This window comes from Alligator sinensis, unplaced genomic scaffold, assembly GCF_000455745.1.
Source record: "Alligator sinensis unplaced genomic scaffold, ASM45574v1 scaffold313_1, whole genome shotgun sequence".
Taxonomy (NCBI): domain Eukaryota; kingdom Metazoa; phylum Chordata; order Crocodylia; family Alligatoridae; genus Alligator; species Alligator sinensis.
This window is the reverse complement of record NW_005841939.1, coordinates 3,477,168-3,489,524: the sequence shown is the minus strand read 5'-3', so window position 1 is coordinate 3,489,524 and position 12,357 is coordinate 3,477,168. Positions and strand designations below refer to the sequence as shown.

Sequence of the window (12,357 nt, the reverse complement as noted above, 5' to 3'; positions counted from 1 at the left end):
AAAAAAAAACCCTTCCCTAGTGTTAACTCCAGTGGGAGTTCGCCTAAATAAGGACTGAATCAGACCCTCAGAATCAGACCCCTGTCTCAACATACTTAGAGCAAGTGGCTGCAAACTACTGAAGGAAAATAAAAATCATGCATCAAACTTTACATTTACTAATTACTGAGAACTCATCTCACTCTTGTACCTTTTTTTTTTCAGAGGCTTAGGCTAAAATTTTGGCTTCACTGAAGTCTATGGAAACCTCCCCCCCCACAAGGGATTTCAAGGGAGGATTTCATTCAGAAATTGTAAGTCCCTTGGGGCAAGAACTGTCTTCATGTTCTATGTGTATAGAGAGTGCCTAGCACAATGAGCCGCTATCTGTGGTCAGAGCCTCTAGAGAGCAACTGCAATTTAAGCAATCACTAACAGTAATATTTAGAGCCTGCTTCAGCAGCAATTCTCACCTACAGGCTTTGCAAGTCCAAAGCCACAGAACTGCCTGCTGGACAGGCTTTGGGCAGACTGACCCACACATCTCTACCCAGACATGGAACTTCTCACTTGTGCCTGCTAGTTTCATCCCAGCTTGACTCCATGTTGTGCTCCCTACTTTCCCCCCTACTACTCCCTCCTTGCCCCCATCAACCCCCAGTAGGATGTTCTAGATGTTTTCTCTAAACAAGCTCTAAGCTAAGTCAGTTTTCTTTTTGACCTACAAGAAATACCTTCCCAGGCAGTTGGGTTTCAGGCAGCAGCAACAGACCTTGACACACCAATTTGTCCCCTCTCATTAAGTTGCTCAATAATCATCCTGGAAACTGAGTCTGCCAAGTGCTGCAGCAATTTATGTATGTACCCTGCAGACTTCCTAAATCCCACCTGGACCAGTCCCATTCCCTCCCATTTTGACCCATGGTCGTCTTTCCTTAAACTCAATCAAGGTCCAAACCCTTCCTTTCAATCTCTGCCAGTGCTGCCTGCAACACACCCCTAGAACGTGCCACAGGAGACAGATCCTCTCTCCCTCTTCCAGGTGCTGGAAGAAAGGGAGGTAAAGCCACCACCCCTGCATACACACACATGTATGGGCACTCTCTTTCTCTCTCTCCCCCTCTACAGCCAAGATGGAGTCTGACATTTTTCAGCAGGGGAAAAAGTTTTTTAAAGCCTGCCAATACTACAACAACATAGAAATTAGTAAATGGCTTGAAATGAACAGAGACATATTCAAGTACAGGGGTTTCTACAAAATATTCAAACGGGCCAAGATTAATACTGCTACATATAGTTCAATCATCCTCCTTACTTTCCTGTACATAGAGAATATGCACTCCACTGCAGAACCGACTTTCAACTAGCCACAGACATGGAGAAGTCTTGCCATGGAATTTAGGCAGAGAGTGCCAGAGACCACAAAAGGCCCCAACCAGTGGACTTCAGGGCTGTGTAAGCCCTGGAAGACTGTGGATGATACCTTCACAGTAGACCAACTTGAACCCAAACTGGTCTCCTCTGATGGACAAAAAAATAGACCAGTGTACTCAGAAATAGTGAAGCAATTGCAAAGAAATTGCCATGCACAGTTAAAAAGAAAACAATGTAAGCTGTGGGATGTTTGTGGGGAGGAAGTCCTATTTTGTATGTGAGGGGTGTCTGAGCTGCTCTCCATAATCAGCACCTAAGAGGTCTCCAACCCCCAGATAGAACAGAATCATTGGAAACACCATTGCTTTTATAGAGGTATCTACTGACTAAAATTGGTTTTGGAGGAGAGGAAAGATAGAAACTTTTGGCACAAAGGCTCCCTTATATTTCTCCTTGAGGCTTGTGATGGAGGGAAAGTCCAAAACAGAAGCAACTTCTGGAGACTAAATCTATATATCTGCTACTTAAGGCATCCAAATCTAAGATTTAGGTGCCAAAAGATGCTGAAAAACATTACTTTGCTGCTTTCTAGTCCTAAAGGCTTTTTCCTATCCCCTTGATACCCATGTCTGCTGGTGGCCATATGCAAAAGTGCTGAAGTCTTGACTTGGTCAGCGACCTCATTCACAATGACGCCTCAGCAGTGTTTTCAACCTAGCCATTCCTCTACTAGTCTTTCCCGGAGGACTAAAGGGAGTTGGCAGCCTGAGAGTCCTTTCAGAGCACCTACTGAATCAGGCCATAAAACAATGGAGACCAAATTTCTCTGGAAATGCATCCTCTGTTACAGCCCAATAATGCTCAATCTTTTGGCCCCATGGTGGGGCAAAGGGCCAGTCCATGGGCTGGATTGGATCCCACACACCAGTTAGGGCTGTGTTGCATCTGCATAGCCTTGCATGCCTGGATTGGGCTTGTGCCACCCTTACTTGGCCCTACGTGCCCTGATCCGACCCACACTGGCTGCACCTGGCCCTGCACACCTTGATCAGGGTCTGCACCATTACTGCCTAGCCCTAGGCACCAGGATTGGGCCCCAGGATGCCTCCACTGGGCCCTGTGCTCTCGGATCAGGTCATCACTGACCCCACCCAGATAGGGTCTGCACCACCCCAAGTCAGTCCTGCATGCCGATTGGACCCTGAGCTGCCCTCACCTGGCCTGGCACACCTGTACTGCTCTGTGCGCTTAATCTATCCTGCAGGACCATGCTATCCAAGCCACAGGACTCCCCACTGGCCCGGAAATTTGGCAACTAGGAAGCAACAATTAACACTGCCACCACTCCCCCACCGCCAAATTTTCAAACCTGGAGAGCCCTTGACTGCTGGATCTGGCCCATGGGCTAGGGGTTGAGCACCCCTGTTATAGCCAAAAGCCCAGTGGTAACAGTACTCAGCCAGGAGGTGGAAGAGCTTTTTTTTTTTGGCAGAGGGGATTTATAATCTTGTCTCCTACTTCCTCTGTGATTGCTCTAACTGCTGGACTGCTGGATGTTCTAGAGTGAGTCTCTCCCAAGTTTCCCATTTTCTTATGTATATAAATAATTAAATGCTTACTGGAAAAGAAACTTGACCCTAATACCTGTATCCCACATGCTGTTTCCTCTGGGTTGTACAGACCACGTCTCACTTTTTCTCTTTTTCTGGCCTCTTTTAATAATAATTCTGTATTTTGTTCTCCACCTTCCCATTCCCTCTCTGGAGGATTCTGCCATCAGAGCCGCAAGCTTCAAGCTGCCTTGGAAAGATGCTGTTTAACCATTGGTACACAAACAAGCAGCAATTTGTTTGACATTAAGATCATCCCAGGGAGGCAGAATCCCCTTTTCACATTTTCTGACTCAGATGAAAAATTAATATTAAACAGTATGAGCTAGGGCACTTTTATATTTGTCAACTGCTATTTGCATAGCTTCATCCAGACATATTGTGTAAGAAATAGAGCATGTGAAGGAATCATGGCCATCTCCAAGCTCCACTCAGAAATGCTGGACTGGGTGAGGCAGAGGAGAGGAAGAAGAAATGATATTGCTGACCCAGAGATACTGGCATACAGATTAAGGGAGTTAGTACAAATCTGGGGTTTTTATTTGTTTTAACTGTCTTACTCTTTTTCAGTGAATGCATTTATTCTGAAAAGTGAGTTCTATATATATATACATACCAAAAGTGCTGGAATTTCAGCTCTCCTATGTACTGGCAGCCTCTCCAAGGGCAGTGCAAGGTTTCCCCACTATATGTGTGAGTGAGTGTGGACATCTTCAGTAGGAACCAGACAGGAACCTCTATGCCTGTGTAAATTTTCAATGTCCAAGGACCTATGTCGATTTATGTTAGCTATGTTGTTAATTTGTGTAATACGATGAGGTAGTTGCACGTATTTGTGACAAAGCATAAATGATGTCAAGAAAAGTATTTGCCTTCTGTAATGCTATTTCATTTGATATTTTTTCCTGCGTGCGGATGTTACCTACTCAGTCACATATGAATTATTATAAGAATCAGAATAAGTGGCATATCTGCTCAGTGCTGGCATGTAACCCAATAACTCCCATAGTGTAACTAAGGCCATGTGTACACTACAATTATAACCAGGTTGCAGAACCTGGTTTCAACATGGTTGTAACTGAGCCTTCTGACTCAGTTGTAATTGTAGTGAGAAGCAGCCTAAAGCCCTGTCAATACCAGGGATTGAACAATGCTAGCAACAGGCATGTTCAAAAGCAATTGTTTAGAATAGTTTTTCATACATGATAACTGTTTTCCAAAAGGGTTATTGCAAGAGATTGTAACAGGCTTTCCCTGTCCACTGTGGTCAGGGATTATTTTTTAAAATAACCAGCTATAAACTCTGCTACAAAGTAACCCAAAGGCAGATGCTAGCACAGTTTATGAATGTGATTATAATACAGTTTATAGCTACACTAGGGGCATTTTTACACGTGCTCCTAGAGGCACAGGGGGGAGGGGGACACTTTAATTAGCGAATGGTTTTAATTAAAAGCGCCCAAGTGTAAGGTGTATCAGCATCCCCCATACTGAAAAATGGTGGTGGGGCACTTTGAACTAAAGCTCATCGAACAAGCATGGGGACGCTAATACACATGATGCCAAAGTCTGCTGGAGCGTGTTTATTTCAGAGCTCCAGCAGACTTGATTAATCGAGTCAGGCTTGATTAATCAAGCTTCGAAATAAACAAAATAATCCTTGATTAATCAAGTCTGCTCTGACGCACTGGATTTGCAGCATGTTGGAGCCAGCTCCCTGCACATATATAGGAGCTTTAGGTGTGAATGAAAACATAGTGTTGGTAATTTTGCAAAAAGAGAATTTAGACGGAAGATCACTGCATCAACCTGTAATTTAAATCTGTCCTGTGAATTTTTAATGTCTGCCTGTCTAGCCACACATTTTAAAGCAGAATGCAAGTTTCTTTCTTGCTTACTTTCTTCATGGCTCCCTCTTGTTCTTGGGGATGTGACCCTACTAATTTCTTTCCCTTCTCTTTACATTTTCTCACATTTTCTGAAGGGGAGAATATGGTCATTTAAATGCAAGACCCACTCCGCCTTCATTTTTCATCCTAATTATGCAAAAGTCTAAGCTACATGAAGCATAAGGAAAAAATAGAGCTATTTGGTAATTAATGGCTAATGATAAATTGATTTTACTTTTGAATGATTGCAGTTGTCATCTGTGGTACTTAAAACATGGTCTATTCAAAACCCTTGTGTTTCTTTGTTTTGGGGGGTTTTATTTTAATGTTTCCAATCAAGAGCAATGGATGTAAGTTATGCTAATGCCCAGTGGAATTCTAGGTTGGTTCTTATTTCATCACAATCACTGCATATTTGGTTTTGTTTATAAACAGCTGAGCTTCAATTTTTAAATCCAGGCTGAGGCTTTGTAAAAACTTTGGATCTTAAAACCTTGGTGAAGCCAACAATACAGTGGGCAAAACTTATGGGGAAATGAATGTAGTGTGAAGTAGAATTTGAATAAAGTGTATTTCTGGGGAGAAGCTCTTCTTCACCCCACAAATCTGACAGTCTAAAATATTATAGAATGCAAAGCAATGGCATTTAAGCCTTAAACTCCTTACTGTGGGTTTTTTTACACTTGTACTGAATAAGCTTTGATTACAGGGATCATCCTTACTGCTGTTTCAGTGCTGGCTAAGGATATCATTCTATCAATTAAATAAATCCCAAATAAAATGAACATGCTGCAGAAGGGGAGATGACTGGAGGGGGAGTAGAGGTCTAAGTGCTGTCAACAGGACAGACAATTTGGCAGGCAGAGTGACCTAGTGCTGGAATGATTGTGAAAGTCTGTCTCCTGGACTGGAAGAGCCTAAGATGATCATGCAAGTGATGCTGTGAGACAAGTTTGGCAGGGTGGATGTAATCGATGTCATTCTCCTTTGCCCCTCTACTGTCACCACCTGGGGCAAGCTGTTTATAAACAACTTTTTGCAAAAAAAGTTTTCAGACGTGGTTTGCTCACTGCGTAGGTAGGTTTTAGCTTCCCTCCTTTGTGCCGGGAATGCTAAAAAACAAGAAGATGCAGTAAATTAAAAACAGCATGGGCCTGATCTTCAGCTGTTCTGAAAAGCAACTGGGTTGTGGCAATTTACATTAGTGGAGCATCTGACCTTAGATTCTCATCTGTTTTCCTGTAAACTTATTGAACAGGAACATCCAAGTAAACAGCAAAGGGAAGCATCACCTATACATTTCCCTCCCAACGTTCCTCAGCCATTTCCTAGGAGGATGACTACTGTGCGTATTCCCAGAGACCCCAATCAGAATTGGGGCCCAGTTCTGCTCATACTTTACAAACACATCGAAAGATATTTCAGTTTTAGTCCCTCTCCCCAAAAAACACTTTGCACACATGGTTAATTGTGTCCTGTCAGTTTTACTAAAGTCAATTAGACTATTCAGTGCTAAAATTAAATGTGTATGTTAAGTATGATCTAAGTCTAAAGAGACAAAAAGCCACTCTAAGCCTTTAGTGATAAAGCAGAATATAAATCTAAACAACAATAACAATAAAGAATACAGAGAGAAGCAGAGTCACACTGTGCAAATGGTGGTAGCAGTGTTTATGATGGATTAAGAGTAACATTTTCCCAGATGCCTAAATGACTTAGAAGCCTAACTTCCATTCACATGATTCAGGTATTGCCTACCCTTGGGCTACTTCTGCCATCTTCCTTGCACACTGTTCTCATGGCTTCTGGCAGCTCTGCACAGCTCTTAACAAACTGCACCCTGTGAACACACAGCTGTTGAAGAGGCCATGACAGCTGGCAGAAGGGGCAGGGATATGAACATAAGCTTTCTGCTGGCTACCCTATGATAGAGGAGCCCTTTCTTCCCATTGGGAAACTGGTGGTGCTCTACCACTGGGCAAGTAAGGTTATGACTTGGCAAGACTCTAAGTATGGATGGGCTCATAGTTTTGCTGCTGGAACCTAAGTTGTGTTATAGCATAGATCAAGATTATGCTATAACACAACACTCAGGAGCCTAAGTCACTATGAAAGCTAAAGTCATCCAGCACTTTTGAAAAGTTAACACTAATGTCTGCAACTTTCTCCACATGGGCACAAGATAACCACAATTTTGCCATAAATTTCAATGATTGAGTCAAAAGACTTTTCTTTGTGGGTGTGTCTATGCCATACTGGGTGCATCTACAAGAAACACTTTAATCCACAGTAAAACTTCACTGTCTTAACATACATAGCAATTAATGTGCAGTATATTAGTCTAATGCACTGCAATTTAGAAAAATTGTGCATTAACTAATGTGCCATACCACGCATGTAGACACTGACTGGGAGCTAATTGTTCCTGGTCAGCCTAGACAGCAGGGGGCCACCCCAACACTCCCCTGCTTGAGGCTAACCCAGTCCCCCCGCAGAAGGGATGGAGCTGCCCACTGAGCCAGGACAAATCCTCCCCACCCTCTGGAGCTGAGGCAAAGCCCCCATGGCCCCTGCCAGCCCAGGGCTGGCACCCAAGGGAGCTTGAAGCTCCCCTTGAATGCTGCAGGGAGGCAGAGCAGGGCAGGAGCAGCCCTGGACTGAACTGCTCCCGTCAGGCTCAATTTGCTCCTGACTGGGGTGCACATGTAGACATGTGCTGGGGAGCACTTTAATGAGCCTGAATTTTCTGCAATTAATTGCACATGTAGATATATCCACTGAGATGTGACATATACGCAGTTCTCCTGGGAGGCAGAAGTTGTTGGTATGCATCATGGGTCACACTAAGTAGAATATACTTCTTCCAGTTCAGGAAGGTACTTGCATGAAAGCAGGCCTGTTCCATCTTTGTACAGTGCTGCCTGGGACCATAACTGAGCAGCTTAGACCTGCCTTTTGTAACTCATCAGGCTTTTCTTTATCAAAATGTAATGCAAATAAAAACTAAGGAACAACAGTTGCAACTGCTAGTTTTTTAACTATTTGGTCCAGTTTTCTAAAACCAGTGATTTTCATTTATGATTTCTAAGTCCTCTGCACCACAAGGAGACAGTTGTTTCCTCATAAAGATGGCATGAACCTATCACCTCAAACTGCTGCTACTGCGGCCTTTCAAAATATCAAAAATGAGGAGCATTTTAAGTGCCCTGAAAACATGACAAAAATTGTTGACTTTGAACACTCAGGAAATAAAATGAAAGAAGGTCACAAAGTCAACAGCTGGAAAAACATTTCTGGGGCTTATCCAGCACTCCTTCATGCCTGCAACAACTCTGGTATAGCAGTGGAAGGTCACACTAAGGAAAATCTTCCTCAAATAATAGAAATTATTTTTTTATACAGAATGAAGGTCTCATTAATGTCCTTGCAATGCCTTGTACACCAGGCACCTCTCCAAATGCTTGACTGTGAAAGGCTGTGCAAAAAAACTTCTACATTTCCTAAAGAGCACTGAAAAATGGGGGTCCATAACAGTTCTGGTTTGGAAGAGCTGTTGGGGACTATTTGTGGGGACAAGGGACTGACTAGAACTATACTTATACAGCTGTATCAGTTCCAAACTCCTATAGAAGAGGCACAGAAACTTAGCAGTTGCTATTCTTAGAAGGAGGTTTCAGACCAGATATAAGGAAAAACTTCTTTATGGTTCGTGTGACCAGACTCTGAGATAGACCTCCAGCGGGGGTGGTGCACAATGTTCCCTCTAAGGTGGAGCGATCTGTAAGAGCACCACTTTGGTCTGTGAGCATGCCGCTTTGGTCCCACCTCTCCCTTTCGCTAAACCTGGATCTAGACTACGCTAAGCCTAATAGACTAGATTCCTCATGTAATGGGTCCACATGCAATGGATTTTGCAATAATCCTCCAAACACAAGACTGGGGGCTGGGGAGCAGAGCAGTTCCCCGGAGCCGGTAATGGGGACTTCCCATTCATGATGCAGAAATCTTATGTCATGGTTAGACAAAGTGCTTTGGGTAAATGTGATATAATTTACCCAAAGCACCTTGTCTGCCTATGTCCTTAGAGCATTGCAGCTGTAACCAGCACCCCCAAACTACATCATGGTTAAGAACGATTCCTTGCACCTGCTCCTTTTCTTCTGATGCAGATGCAGGTTCTGCACCATCCTGCTGTGCCCCCCACACCTTTCCCTGCTGCAGGTAACCAAAGTGAATCTGACTGTGGTGCATTGGGCTGTGTAAACACTGTTGCTGGGAGAGCAACATGCTGTCTGAAGAGGAGTGAAATGTCAGGGCTCGAGCTGCTGTTGCCTGCAGCATTTAATCTGAGATCTGGGGAAGCAAAGATCCACATGTGTCCCTGCTCCAGGAGCAAGGAGGCACATGGACTCGGGGCTAGGGAGCGGAGTAGTTCCCCTGAGCCGGCGGAGCCCGTGCCAGCCCCAGCTCCTGCACCCGCCTTGCCTTCAGGAGTGAGGAGGCACATGGCCTCGGGTCTGGGTAGTAGAGCAGTTTCCCAGCGGCAGCCCTCAGCCCCCACCTCACCTCTGGGAGTGAGGAGGTACAAGGCTTTGGGGCTGGGGAGCAGAGCAGTTCCCTGGCGCTGGCAGAGCCTGCACCAGCTCCCAGCCCCCGCCTCGCCTTGCCACTCTGCAAGGGTGCGCAGCATTAATAAGTTAGTGCGCGGCATGGTATTAAATTGTGCATGGCCACGCACACACACAGCTTGGAGGGAACCTTGGTGGTGCAGGCACCTACCCTGGAGATCTTCAAAAGGAGACTGGATGCACACTTTGCTTGGGTTATTTGTCCCCACCAGTCTTTCCTGCCTAGAGCAGCAGGGCTGGACCCAATGATTTCAAAAGGTCTCTTCTAGCCCTAAACTTCTGTGAATCTGTAACAGGAGTATATAGCAGCTGCAGAAGGTCTGTTTTTCAGCCTCAGTATCAGCCAGCAGGTTAAGAGTAGATTCTATATTTGCTGTTTTTTTTAATAATTCTCTGCATCAAACCCTAGTAATTAGGAAGGGGAAGTGAAGCTCACCCTTGGACTAATTAGTATTTGAGATTTATACAGTAAATCATTTTGAGAACTGGGAACATAGCTAAAAATGGGAAAACTTAAAGGTAGAAGGGGAAGTAAGCAATTTATGAACTCCAAATACAATCTTGCTTAATGAGTGGCTAACATCTCACCACGCAACAAATATTCAAACCCAACAGTTTTGCACTGTCAAATCCTCAGATAATTTTAGGCCTTGATAAAGATTTGTATTCTATAATTAACTCACTCCTTTATTCAGCACCTGAATAAATATGTTCTCCTTCCTTTCAATACAAAACTTTATTCTGGTCATATAGCAATATAACATTTTCAGATGAAAAAGAACCCATGTGGCTCATCTGTCTAGAATTTATGCCTAGTAATATCTTTTACTTTATGTATTTTTTCTCTAATATATTTTCTTTTTTATAACCAAGTGAATATAAAAATAACAATAAAAACCTCTCCATTATGTTTCCAATGGAACACAAGATGGTTGACAGGCATATAAATGTAATAATGAGGTGGTTTCAGGGGCAGGTTAATGTTTTTTGCTCACACATGATGCTTTCAGCCTTAGGCTTTGCTTCAGGCCAATACCACTTCACCTGGGCCACAGTTACCACTGAACACCCATTAAATCAGTCAGACTTAAATGTAATATTTACTGGGTCCAGAGAATAATACTGTAATCTAAGTTTGAAATACTGTTGCTCCACAGAATTGTAAGCTGAAACCTGGAGAAATTGTCTTTATTTATCAGTAATAAAGAATTCTTGTATTCTACTTTTATACCAATATGAAACTGGCATAACCTTCACTAACTGCACTTTAGTTACTTCTCGTTGGGTGTGCCTACAAGTGCATATTAATGTGATGCAATAAAAACTCTGCTGCTTATCGCAACAGAGTTTATTGTTCCCAGGTGCACTGTTTACATGTTGGACTGCAGCACACTGAGCCAGGTCAGAGCAGCCCCCACAGTGAAGCACCTTCATGCCTCAGCTAGCCAGGGCAGTGTCTCTACGTGAGCTACTATGGAATAAAAACCTCTGCAGCAGGATCGTACTTGTATTTACTTGTAAACAAGTACGATCCTGCTGCAGAGTTAATTAACTTACTCCAGCTTAATAGGGGCACGTGTAGATGCGCAGTGTTTACTGCACAGCTAATTAGACTGCTGCACGGTAAATGCCTTGTGTAGACATGCCCATTTACATCTATACAAGTGAGAAACTTGCAGACAGTAAGACTGAGTGCTGTTAACTAGAGTTCCATTCATTTATTTAGATCAAGTATCTTCAAACCTTACTATATTTTAATAATTGTATTATGGAGGTGCCTAGACCACTCCACTTTTGTGCCCAGTGCTGTAAAAGCATACATACACTGCCATAATGTGGAGCACAACTTAGCAAAGTTGCATCAGCCACCTGACTGCCAGCCAGATTCGCACAGACTACCTCTCCCACCATTACCAACCACAATAGGTATCTATAGGGACCACAGCAGTTGCTTTCATGGAACATTAATATGAGGGAGAGACTGAATATGAGTGCTACTTGAAAATATTTGAAGCTGCTTGAAAACACTTGACATTTTTCATGAGAAAGCTTTGTTCTTTTTCAACCAGCTTCTAGAATGATCAAAATCATTCAAAAATCTGATAAGCTAAGGTCCACATTTTCAAAATGGTTGTTCTTGGTTTGTGTTTCTCAAACAGAAGCATAACTCAGGGTTATTTAAAGTTTAAGAGGGTGCAACAGCGTGGGATCTCACACAGCAGCAACAGCAGGGGCACCAGCAGCAGCAGCTGGGTATGCCCTTCACCCCTCTGTTCTCAAAGAGGGTGTTTGTTAACCTCTCCCTCCCCACAATTCTGGCACTGACAACTTGACATACACACACACTTTTGCTAAGGGCATCAAAAATGCTAATTATGCCCTTGCGCTCAAATTATGGTCCATGGACTACTTGTGGTTTGGGAGGCCAGAGTGAAGTGGTGCCCAGATTACACCAGCCCATACCCCCTTTCCAACTAAAAGTCTGATGATAAGGGTACCTGCTGACATTTGAACTTCTGTCTGTACAGTAGACAGTGCTAGGGTATTAAAGTCCTGCATCACCCATAACAGATATCAAACTTTGCTCTGAACCATAACAGACATTGTCTGCGTTCAAGTAACGAAGAAATAAATACATGTATTTTTCCTTAGTAGTAATCCATGTAGTAATCCATACCATGTAGGTGTGGAACCTATGAGTAAAAAAAAAAATCTCTCTAGCTCTTTCTATTAAAACTGAAATGCAGACAAGTATTTATTTTCAGGAAGTTATTTACTTATCCCATAGTTTTAAGACTTATCCAACATAAGGTTTTATCAGATGCTCTATTATTTACATAACATTAGATGAAGGAGCAGTGTAGTCATAAAATAAAT

At 43.2% G+C, this 12,357-nt stretch overlaps 1 protein-coding gene across 3 annotated transcripts in view; it reads right to left on the bottom strand.

The window, feature by feature from the left end:
• The window catches only part of SOBP (sine oculis binding protein homolog), a 159,980-nt gene that overhangs the window by 21,854 nt on the left and 125,769 nt on the right, over positions 1–12,357 (bottom strand). Inside the window, exon 6 of one of the 3 annotated variants that reach the window (XM_014518104.2) lies at positions 5,923–5,964. The exons of the other annotated variants lie outside the window; for them this stretch is intronic. Within the exon in view, the coding sequence (XP_014373590.1) occupies positions 5,923–5,964 (42 nt within the window). The remainder of the gene's footprint in view (positions 1–5,922; positions 5,965–12,357) is intronic. 3 annotated transcript variants of the gene reach the window in all.